Here is a 12,107-nt window from a genome sequence, read left to right on the forward strand (position 1 = left end):
GACCAGCCATCTAACTGGTAATGTGAAAACCGGCTGTGGGATCAGACTCTTGTGTGGTTGGTGGATGGTTTTCCTGATCACATTTTCTGTTGATACTTATTTTCCTTCATTTTATCTTCCCTGTGCTTTAGACTGTGCTGCAGCAGGTGTTGAAAGATGGCTCAGAATATGGAATAAAAAGTGAACTTTTCTTGCTGGTGCCTAGACAGAAGGCAGTGATTGAGTTCAGGTAAGCACTCGCAATGAGTCCTCTGAAATACAGCCTTGTCTGCTGATTGATATTCATTGCCATAATGTGCGGTGCCTGTGAAGTTAAACCGTATTTATGGTATTACATTCATCTGTATTTAATACTCTGATATATTTGCCAAGTAGAATATAAGTTTTATTTAGGGAATTGAGGCTTTTTCCAGAATGTATTTTTGGTGTTTAAAGAGTTCATGCCTCGTTCTCCTTTAGCGCATAATAGCATTCAGTATTTACGTAGGCTTCTTTTATCTTGTTATCAAGAGACATCATCTGCCAGTAATGCACTTCTTCTTCCACTTGGGTTTCAGTTTCCAAAACTGTTACTTAGCTGTCCTCACTACCTTCATCCTTGACTTGCTAGAGCAGCCAGGCATTTACCTTGCTAAATCTTCTCAATTGCTGGCCGCAGAACTTCTGGCCAGTATCTATTTTGTTTGTGGTCACCTGCTCATGGAAAGAAAAGTGGTTGACATGGATCACTTTATGTATTGAAAAAAAATAATAAAATTGTTCACCTATTCTCTTTGTGTAGGCTTCCTTAGTCAGAAAGTCAGCGCATGCCTTTAATTTGGAGGGTGGATGTTCATAGCTGAAATAGAATTTTGTGTTTGAGAGCAAACAGTTGTGGGCACAGTGTTGCTTTTTCCTTTTGTTGATAAAGATCTGTAAAGATCTACTTCAACTATTTTGTAGTATTTTTCAAGTGAATGCTTAAGACAGATTAATAATATTCCACTATTGTAAGCTTAAAGTGAACTAAAATACAAACAACAAACTAAACAAAACATTTGTTCACATTATAAAACAGCGTTAGAGGTGTGGTTTTTTTTGTTGTTTTTGCATAACGATATGCCATTTACAAGCTTTGAAGAGGACACTGTTGGTAGAAAATGTGATTTTGGTTACTGATTCTTGTATACAAAGTTACCTGTTCTGGTACCAGATTTACCTCTAATAAAGGTTTGAAGAACATGATTCTTACGTCCAAAATATATGAAAAGTGAGACAGCAGTGTAAGTCCTTTGTCACTCGTATAGTTGGATATTGGGCGGTTCTTTGGTGGTTTTTTTTTTTCCTTTTTTTCTTTAACACTGGCTGCTGGCTGATATGAGAGGAAAAATTGGTTTGATAGGGAGATCTACTACTTGGAAAGGAAACTAATCAGAGAATTGCAAGGGCAAGTTGAAAGTTGTGGTTTAATTACAGTTCTTCTGCTGTACTAATGAGTTGAATACTTCTGACTTGGTGATCTGGCAGTCTTGTACATTGAGCAAATGTTATTTGTGGAAATTTGTTACAGCTCCCCTAACATTGCCAAAAAGTTTCACATAGGACACTTGCGTTCCACAATAATAGGTGAGTATGCGTTTCAGTCTGTGTCCTAAAAGGACTTCTTTGTCTTCATGATTCACTTGACAGGGAAATTCTGCTAACCTTTCACTCCTCTAGTGGAGTGGCTGTGTCAGGCTTGACTTGCTAATTAAAAGCCTTTTGCTCATTATACAGTGAAGAAAGGAGCATGGTGTGTTGCTGGCAGATTTATTAAGTCACACATAATATAGTTTTATGACTGTGAACATTAAACGAAGTACTTTAAAATTGTTCCACAAAGACACCCAGGGCAGTTTTCATTGAGGTGTTATGAAAGTCCTTTGAATTTTAAATTTCTGATTTGTGCTGGACTGTGGAGCAGATAGTTATGTCTTGGTGGTTGTCTTGCAAGACATCTGCTTTTATGTGTTAATTCCTTTATGCTACTATTACTGACACAGTTGCTGTCATTTGTCATGGAATAATTAAGTAGTTTATTGTGCAGTATTCTAATAGCATATGGAAAACATTATTTCTCCCTTCTTTTGCCCTGTCTCATTAAAATTTGTAGGTTATTAGCTAAAGACCCTACAGCATCTGTTGAGCTAATAATGCATTATTTTTAATTATACTAATGTATCGTGTATAATTATCAGTTACATAAAATTAATAAATCTGCCTCTCCGTGGACTGATGGTTGAGTGGCCTTACATATTTTTGGCTGTTTGTTGCATTTCCGGACCCTTTGTTATAAAAAAAATTCGAAAATAGTTCTGTAAACGGATGCTTATCCAATAGAAACAGAATGAATTGATGACAGGGAGTAGGAATGGAAAGTGATTGCAAACTGTAGTATGGTGTTACAGTAAAAGAAAAAGAGAAAGCTTTTTGCAACCTTTGATATCAGTATTGTAATGAAAAGGTACCCTTGAAGCACAGAAGAATAAGGGAAGGGTTGCACTTATTTCTTGGTTGCATGTATTTCTTCTTTGTAATTCTATGCTACAGCTAAGCTCAGGAGAAAGATGAAGGGTTTTTGTTGTAATAGCAATTAGAACCAAGATGTTCTTATGTCATGTGGTAAGTTTGGACCATATCAGACACACAGTGTGTTAAGTGTTCAGTACTGTTCAAGGACTTGGAGTTCTCCGTTTAACTTCACAGTTAACAGCAGTTTGTGAATTTCAGTACTTGCTTAACTTCCTGGTATGAGGTTTCCTGGCTTTGAGAAGGGAATTATGGATGCTAACACATATTTGTGAATATACGAGAAGTCGTACATGACTCCTTATGGACATAAGTGTTTTTTATATTCATGTACTTCCCAGAATGTGCCTGCACAGACAACAGTGACACAAACATACGGATCTGCATGAGACACATTATGGCACCTCTCAAATGCAAAGCTGCTTTTTTCCTGCTCAAAAGATAATAGCTTTAAGTTTGGAAGTATTTTAGCACATTGTGTGGAGTAGTTCACCTGACTGATTTGCTTTTCCTTTTCATTTTGAATATGACAAAACCATAAAATTGATCTGTTGAGGTTGACCTACAACTTTGCATAATAACACCAATTTTGATTCCTTACCAGGGAATTTTATAGCAAATCTCAAAGTTGCACTGGGACATGAAGTAACAAGAATAAATTACCTTGGTGACTGGGGCATGCAGTTTGGTATGTTTTGATATTTGTTTCTCCTGTTCCCTTTTCAACTGTATAACGTGGTCGGGGTTTCCAACTTCAGTTTTTGCAGGCACATTAGATTCATACTGGGCTCATAAAGAGCAGTATTGTGTTAACATGCATGTAATGTGTCGTTAGTCTCCTTAAGACAAAAACAAAGCAATCCAGAGTGATTCATCAACAGTATGACGTATACTACCGTGCAAGAAATACAAGAGGAAATTTGCCCAACGGTTCCTCAGTAGCTCTCAGATTACCTGTGTGTTGTTTGAGGTTTATTTTTAATGCACAGGAGAAATATTTTGAGTGTTGTGGTGCTCTAGTATCTGAACAGGCTACTGCTGCTGCCTCCATACAACATAAATACATATTACCATATCTGTTGCATGTCTGTGGTGATACTACTGTCCTCCTTATTAAGATTTTGCATAGGTAATAGGAATAGTGGGAGAGTAAGTTTTGTTAACTTAGCTATGCCACACCTGTATGCATAACAATAGAACGATTGTTTGGGGAAAAAAGAAGTTATATTCTTGTATTTAGTTGTCTTTGTGTCTGTCTTTATATATTTTTTGTTGTTTTTCACAATGGAAACAAGTTCGTTATTCACAGAATGTAACTAACTTGTTTAGCAACTACATTTTGGTAGGTTGAAGCCTAGTGTGTTTATATTATTAAAGGTATCGCAAAGCTTACTCCAAAATATTCAGTTTACCATTAAAATGTAGTGAAAGAGAGGTGTATAGGTGGAGAACGTGCAAGTGAGTAGTTCTTAGAAGACTGTCAATCTTGCCTGCATGTGTATTTGCTTGCACGCACATACACACTGCTACCTCCTCTGAAATGTCCATCAGGTAAGTGAGGACTGAGAAATCCTCTCATGCAGTCCCGCATGGTTGATATTTATTCCCTGACTAGAGTCCATTTGTGTCTGCTTGCTAGGCCTGTAAATACTATTCACATACGGCAGTTGACCCATCCATAGGATTCACAATTTTGTTGGTTTCTGTTGTTATCCTTGCATTTTAAGTTTATCTAAATTCTCCATTTCTTTTCTAATCCCCCCACCTCAAAGCTGATTTTGACCTATTTTTAGGAAGAAAAAAGAAATACAGCCATGCCCATTTTCTCCTTCTTGAAAACTGGAACACTCATGGAAACTATAGAACTGCCACACAGCTTTTGCAGTGGGGTCCAAAAACAGCAGTTATATGAATTTTAATTGCCAAACACGAAGTGAAACGTCTGTTAAGCAGTCATTTTTGCTTTCCAGCCCTTATACTGCCCCCGTCAGTTGAGCTGGTTCAACTGCTTTTGGGGATTTCAATTAATCAACTGTGAGTAAAACCAGGCTAAAAATTTAGCAGAAATATCCTACTTTTACTCTATTTATGTATTCACATTCAGCAGTATTGATAATGTACTTAAAAGGTATTCAGTTCCATCCATTCTTCTAGAGTAAATTCCTGAATTGTAGACAGTTTGGTAAAACATTCTTGTGACTGCAAGAGCAGTAATAGAATTTTTCTTTTTTTTCCCCTTTGTCAAATTGTTTCCTCCCCAGCTTGTTTGTTCTGATCGTGTTTCTGGTCAAACCATAGTTTATAGCAGAGTTTCACTTTACTTAGGATTTGTTTCGTAAGAATTGAATACAGAATGAGTTTACATAAAATTAAATTTCATCGTTACATATTTCATTCATTTTTACCCCGTAGACATTACTTTTATCACCAGCGCTTGTATAATGAATGTGGCAATAGCAATTAAGCAATCCAATGCAAAAGGCAAAGGGCTTCTCAGCTGACCTCGTTCACCCTTTGAAGATAAATTGTACTCATAAGTCTGAATATCAAGAAATCTAACACAAAGTTTCTAGAAATAATAAAGATGACTGTGTGTTATTTACCTATATTCCTGTTGTCCAGAGCACAGCTGTTAAAAATGGTACTTCTGACAGAGCAGTCCCAACTGTAGCTTTCCAGATGGGTGCTCCCTTCTTTATTTGGGCTGGCTCAGCTCAAATATGTGACAGGCTTTATAACAAATAATATAGTCATGCTTCACAGAACTATAGCATAGGAATATTAGTATATTAGTCCTTTCCCAGAAGCGGTGCTATAATTAACAATCTGTCAGCATTTCCATTACAACTGCTATTGTTGAAGGCTCTAAAAAATAATAATTGAAAATGTATTTTGCTGAAAAATGGCAGAGAAGACCTCAAGCTTTAAGCAGTTTTGGGGCAGGTTTCTTCAGGTAACAAATTTTAGGCAGTCGTTCTGTTTGTCAGTCCATCCATCTTCCTGACACTCTGCTCCTAATAAATTCTGAACGCATTGGGCAACCTCAGCCAGATCTGACAAAAAAAATATCTCGGAGAACAAAGTTCTTCTAGTGTTGTGACAGTTGGCGGATGTGTAGGGGCAGAAATACAATGTAGTGCCTTCAGGGAGAGAAAGTTAACTTCTGAGCTCAGCCTGTCAGCTCACCAGTCAGCACACCTCAGTCAAAATCAGTCCCAACGCGTGCTACATCTTGCCAGTAATTGGGGAGTATAACAAATATTTAGGAGAAGACAGAGACGTGTGGAAGGATGTGTTTGTGTGGAATGAAAACTGGAAGTCTTGCTGGGGGTTGGGCTGTGAAACCAGCACTGAGAACTGGGGTGTGTAGGTACACTAATATATGGGAGAGATCGTTAAGAAATAAATCAAGCTGTGATAGCCCATAGAACAAGCTATCTTTAAAGAAACACCCTTTCAATAGGATCAGACACATTCTATTTCCTAAACTCTAACTTGTTTTTCATATCTAAATCTGCTACAGCTTCTATCGCAGTTGCTGTTTTCAGGAGGGAAGTTCTTGAGATAGCGCTGTTTGTTTAGCTGCAGAGGGCTTTTCAAAGGGGTGCCCGCATTCCTCAGATGCTGTCTTTATATCAGTCCAGGTCCCTGTTAGCTCAGAAGGAAGAGATGACCTTAAAAACAGCCTCAGATAATCTAAGAGGCTATGGGGTTAATATCGCTAGATTACGGAATGAGTTAATGGGCTCTTTTGACTTAGACAATAAGACTGGGGTTTAAATTTCTTGCCCTTTCAGATGGCTTTCAGAAAGATCTGAAGCCAAATCAGATAAAGTGAAGAAAAGCTGCACATTCTCAGCATTTAGCAAAAAGCTCCCTTCAAAGTATTGCATGAGTGGTATGTGAAATACCGCGTTGTGTCCCAGTTTCTACTGTCCTTGAAATGATAATGCTGCTGAGGGAGGAAGCCAAACAAGGGGGTTGATTATTCTGTTTGCTGGACAGTTTCCCCTGTATGGCTTTGTGTTTTCAGCTGGTTGCTGTGTAAAATATAACTTTATCTGCAAGTCTAGAAACAAATTCCATTTATGAGGAATTGAAAAGTTGACACTGTATTTCATACTCAAGTCTAGCTGTTAAAGCTTTTTTCATACAGCAGAATAAAAGGCTATGCTTTTGGTCTCTGTTTATAGCATGCACTTACTATATTGTTTAGATATGTAGGCAATTTGTCTTATTACACAGAGTGCTAAGACAGGGCTTGCTTATTAAAACAACTTAATCAGCAAAACAATACACTCTGGGCTGGGCTATTGTCTAACTCTGTATTTAATTGTTTTCAAGGTTTACTGGGTGTTGGTTTCCAACAGTTTGGCAATAAAGAAAAGCTAAAATCCAGTCCTTTACAACACCTTTTCGAGGTAAGTTCACAGAAAACCATTTGGGTACTTCAGAGGATAATCCATTTAACTCCGTCAGTTTTGTACAGGATGATGCCTCTGCAGGGTCATGAGGGACTTGTGCAGCTCATGTTGTATTTTAATGACTTAATTGAAAGACAGGTGCCCGTGACAGCATGGACGGGTTTCATTACACTGAAAAATACATCCCCTAAGGGAGGGAATTGAATGGGTCCTCAGGTTGCATTGGGTGCTGTTAGTGCCACAGCTTGACTGGTATCAGCTGTCCTAACGCAACAGCGATGACCGCTGAGCTCAACTTTGGTGACTGTGGTGGGAATGAAGTCTGATGTCTAACGCTGTTGTGTGCTGGTTACCAAAGCTGTGTTCAGTTACACTGAAAGAAGTGGCATGTATGGTGTAAAAATATTCTTGTTGCTCATATTTTAGAACAGTAACATTTCATTTCCATTGCTCAGTACACAATTCGCTATGGTTGGGGGAAGATTATCTTTGAGGTGTTTTGTAGCTACTGTGGAGCCTTAGCATATATACAGGTAACGAGAAGTGACCGTCACTTTTCAGAACGCTTTTTCAGCCCTGCAGATTGCTCTTTCTCTCAACTGTGTGAAAGAGCCAGGACCATTAGAAGGTGCAATTTGTGTTGGCAGGCGTTAATGAAAAGCCTTCCAACAGTAGGGAAAGCTGTTTAATTGCAGGAGGGTGCTCTCTTGGTTGCCCACCATGCCTGCCTCGGCACAGTGCAAGTGTCACAGTTTGCATTTCTGTGTGTCAGGGACCAACAAACTCCCTGGACTGTCCACACAGACTGTCATAATTTAACAAGTGTTGTTTTTACAGAACTAATATGATTTTGGATGTTGGTTTGCTCCATCCAAATATGCATAACAACATGCAAGTTAGTATTTATTTCTTCCTTTTTACCAGTTCGTATGTTACTTCTTGTTTCAAACAATGCAATAGGCGAACAAACAAACAAACAAAAAAGGCTTTTGTGAATTTTTTGATACTTTTAAGTTATCTTTGGTTGACGATGTGTGCTGTTCAAATCCAATGGCTACAAGGATAGGTGGACATTTACGGAATGGCTAATGTCCCTGGCCTCATCCTTTAAAAGAAAAATTTCACACGTTAATGGGGCTTTCTCGAGGTTCCTGTGTAATACTGTCCTCCTGTTACAAAGCTGAATTACACTTTACTTTCCGAGCTGAATGTGGGAACAATTGCTAATGCTGGTGTTCAGGCAGTACGTCAGGTTAACTCTTTCACATAAACCTGTTTATTGGCAAAGGAACAAAGTGTGGTTGAATGCTTGGACGCTGTACAACTGAATACATATTAGGCAGGTTGTTTATGTGGCAGAATAGCTTCTTCTGAGTTTGCCAGCCCCTCTGACATAGGAGTGTTTTGTTTACTCATTCCCTCACCCATGAAGTCTGCTCAAGAAAATTGATAGCTTAGTAGCATGGATGTGTTTTAGAGCCTTAGGACAGATTTCCAGAGACAGAAAGTAGTAATCATGTTCTTGTGGTTATGCATTGACATATCTTATTTAATTTTTATTTACAATTTCAGTCCATTCTTAGGATTTAAAATTTGACTACTTGAATTTTGCATTAAAGCTTTAGAATATAATCTATTGCAGCAGCATGTAGGCCTTAGGACCTTAATTTAGGTCCTTAGATTTAGTGAACAGTGTTCAGTTGAGCTATAAGATTCTAAAGCAGTAGTTGTTTGAGACCACATTACAGTTCTCAAATATTCCCTATTTTTAACTGTTTGTTCAGCTGTATTCATGGATTGTATCAAATACAGAGGCATGTTTTAAAGGAGTGTTTTTCTGCTGTTGTATGAAACCAATCTTTCCTATAGTTAAAATGAACTTTAAAAATTTCCATGGCACAATCTGTGTATAAATAAATATGTGGATGAATGTACCTTTCCAAATAGCTTTACACCTCCTATTTTGGCCAAGAGTCAGATTCAAATATGTCTTTTGCATTATTTTTGCTCTACAGCATCAGAGATGGGGAAGGGGTTAGAGTGTGTGAAGCCATTGTTCGTGGGAGGGGGAGCATTGTTCTTGGACAGGGTAGAATTTTTCCTCTACTTTAAGTTCCTTTTTTTTTTGTGGCAGAACTAAGCAAACATTAATCTTTGAGGCTTGTCAGCAATACTCTGAAAATCTTGGGACATGAAAGGAAGGGGAAAAGTTCAAGAGTTTTGCTGTGAAAGCTTTTTGTTATAGGCGGACCCATTCGAGCAAGGTATTCTTGGCAAACTCGTCTGAACATTGCAAGAGTGAAGTTTATATTATCAAGATTGCAGTGATTTGGGGATCAAAACTCTCTTACAAAGACTTGAAAGTTAATCCACATTGAACTCTTTGGGTCTAAATACACAGTGTAGCCACTGGTTAATTTAATTATTTTTACGTAATACTATAACTTTTTAAAAACTTTTCAGTGAGCTTTCAAATTATGACACATGGAGAGAAGAGAATCACTGTCTGGTGAAATATTTGGCCTTTGTATGCAAAGGAATTTGTTTATGAACAGGAGAGCCAATTTTGGTGTACCTTGGTAAGATTGGCTAAGAGTTAGTAGAGTATTTCTAGCAAACTGCTAGTGTACGTGCATTTCTAGTCAGGTGTTGACATTCGTATGCTTGACTCCAGCCACAGAGAGGCAGCAAGTGTTAGTGTGGATACAGAGTACTATAAGCATGTGGCTTTTGGATCAGAACTGGTTTTGTTATTGTTGTTGGTTTGGTTTGATTTTTTTTTTCCAACTGCCATCTAATTTCTAGGCAGTGCAAAGTATCAACTTTGTGGTCCTCTGAAGAAAAACGTCTGGTTTAAAAGTGTGTGATGGTTTCCCCTTCATGCAAATTATTTCTTCCATATTCTGCTGCTGTGGTTGTTTCAAGGTTATGAAGACACTGGTAGCAACAGCAGTAAAAAATTATGACATTAGTCTTGTTTCAAGATAAGCTAGCTGCACATTTTCCTATTGGAGTTTAGACTAGTCATTCATCCTTTAAATAGGAAATGTGTTCCTTTAACACAGCTTTAAAATTTTTGACATTAAAAACGTCACCTTTGAGTCTGTTTGTCTTGTTCTTGTAGAACTTTATTTTTATTTGAGGGGAGCATTATATTTCTTCAACAATTTCAGTGCCATTATGTTTTAGGTTTATGTGCAGATTAACAAAGCAGCAGAAGATGAAAACATAAAAAAGCTGGCTGCAGATTTCTTTAGAAAACTGGAGGAACATGATGAACAGACGTTGTCACTTTGGAAACAATTTAGAGGCTTCAGCATTGAAGAATACATCCGAATTTATAAGGTACAAATAATCCATTGCTTTTTATGTGTTGCTAATAAAATGGTCTCCTTTTACCTGTTGGTCCATCAATATAATTGACAGCACCTTTTCATCCAAGAGACTGCGACTTAAGAATAGAGGCTGAAGTAATGTTGTGAATTCATTGCCTTTCTCGTAAACTTCACGCTGTCGAGGGGAAGATGTTTCTAAATATGCCAGGTTATGTTCTGTTCTGTTTGGAAAAAGCATGGTCACTTTAGTTGCTTGCAACCTAGACACGTTTTGTTTAATGGGGTCCATTTAATTGGACTGCTGACTAATCCTCCATTCTCAGGAGCCCTAAAGCCAGGAGTGTGGCACTGAGCAACAATGCAAACCAGCGTTAGCCAAATATTGTTCGGTTTTGCTTCACGTTTGAAGTCAGCAACAACCCACTAAATTTAAGTTTCCACGTTATAAATTTTATTGGGAGATACCTCTGTTTTCACATTTCCAATCTGATGTGATAATGTGGAGTTGTGTATGTCACACATTAAATCGAGTGAAAGAAATTATAGCAGCAGGAGATTACAATAGTAATCAGTGCATAAGTACTCTGTAGGTAGAGTTGAACTAACATACAGCCATCTGTTGTGTACTGTAACCTCAAGAATGGAGCTGGTGTCCACTGTTTCATGGGAGAAGTATGCAGTATCAACCAAAAAATCAGTGCTATGAATTTGTGAAAAGGGAGTGGAAATAAACCTCCTGTCACTGAACTCAGTCTCTTGGTATTACTAGGAGATAGTCTTGCTCCAGAACCACCTGAATCCATCTGAAAACTAGCTAGTGTTTCTCTTTCCTACGTTCTTGCAATAAGATTCTGGAGTGGGCGCCTGATTTTGAAGTGCTTGGTCATTTATTTTTTTTCTAACTTCCAGTTCCGAGGAGTTTGTGATGAGTTTTATGCAACTGCCCTCTGCTAGCATGATTCTTTACTTCAAACAGCACTTTTCCATCCCCCTCCTTGTGATGTATTTACAGATATGTCTTCTTTCAGCCTTGTTTTGCAAAGTTAAAAGAGAAGTGCCTTGCCCTACCCTCAATAATCCAGATAACCTCGCTGTTCTTTAATTTCATCCCTGAAAGTTATCGCTGGATTCGTGCCTAGCACCCTAAGTTAAGTCTCCTAAGTGAGGCACAGCCTTGATAATTCTAGTGGGAACCTGACCTGTTAGGGTGAATGGAGTGTTGGGCTGAGTATGCAACTGCATTGTGATGGTTACTCATCATCCATCACATGATGGTGGATACAGATAGATCTCGCTCTCCCAATTCCTTTTCAAACCAATAAGTACATAGAGGATGGACTGATAGCTTTTCTTGTCCTCAATTAAAAACCTTGTCCCTCGTACTATTATATTTCACCCTGTTTCGGCAGTTAGTCATCCAGGTTCTCCTAGGTGTACTTTCAGCCTTCCTAGCAATGGTGATTTCTGTGTGCTCAGCAAAGTTTGTGAGCAGCTCCTGCTTTTCTTTTTTTTTCCTCCTTTAAATCCTTTAAAATCGGATTGGCTTCAGGGCCAGGTAACTGTAGTCCACTGGTTTCACCTCTAGCACAGCAAGTTAATTACATACCCCAAAACTTCCACACTAATCGCTCTCTCCAGTTTACTCCTAATTTTTCTAACATTATATCTAACATTGTATTGAGCTCAGGGAGATTAATTCTAATGCAGAAATTGATTATATCAAAATCCAAATGTATTTTCCTTTTAACAATGAAGTGATGTTTCCTGGAATAAAATCCATTTTTGCTCTCTGACCCATGGC

The 12,107-nt window shown here is 38.1% G+C and overlaps 1 protein-coding gene across 13 annotated transcripts in view; it reads left to right on the top strand.

Moving 5' to 3' along the window:
* Window positions 1-12,107, top strand: part of RARS2 (arginyl-tRNA synthetase 2, mitochondrial) — a 55,550-nt gene that overhangs the window by 8,074 nt on the left and 35,369 nt on the right. For 11 of the 13 annotated variants that reach the window (XR_013948227.1, XR_013948228.1, XR_013948229.1 and 8 more), the window contains exons 5-9: window positions 132-229; window positions 1,550-1,605; window positions 3,152-3,235; window positions 6,892-6,968; window positions 10,161-10,316. Coding sequence is in view for 8 of the 13 variants with exons in the window: in XM_080584451.1 (XP_080440577.1) it covers window positions 132-229; window positions 1,550-1,605; window positions 3,152-3,235; window positions 6,892-6,968; window positions 10,161-10,316 (471 nt within the window). In the remaining 5 variants the exon portion in view is untranslated. Of the gene's footprint in view, window positions 1-131; window positions 230-1,549; window positions 1,606-3,151; window positions 3,236-6,891; window positions 6,969-10,160; window positions 10,317-12,107 lie in introns of those variants that run through there. The other 2 variants (XM_080584452.1, XM_080584454.1) reach the window with 2 other exon arrangements.

The sequence above is a fragment of the Anser brachyrhynchus genome (genome assembly GCF_964034855.1).
Source record: "Anser brachyrhynchus genome assembly, chromosome: 3".
In the NCBI taxonomy this organism is placed as follows: domain Eukaryota; kingdom Metazoa; phylum Chordata; class Aves; order Anseriformes; family Anatidae; genus Anser; species Anser brachyrhynchus.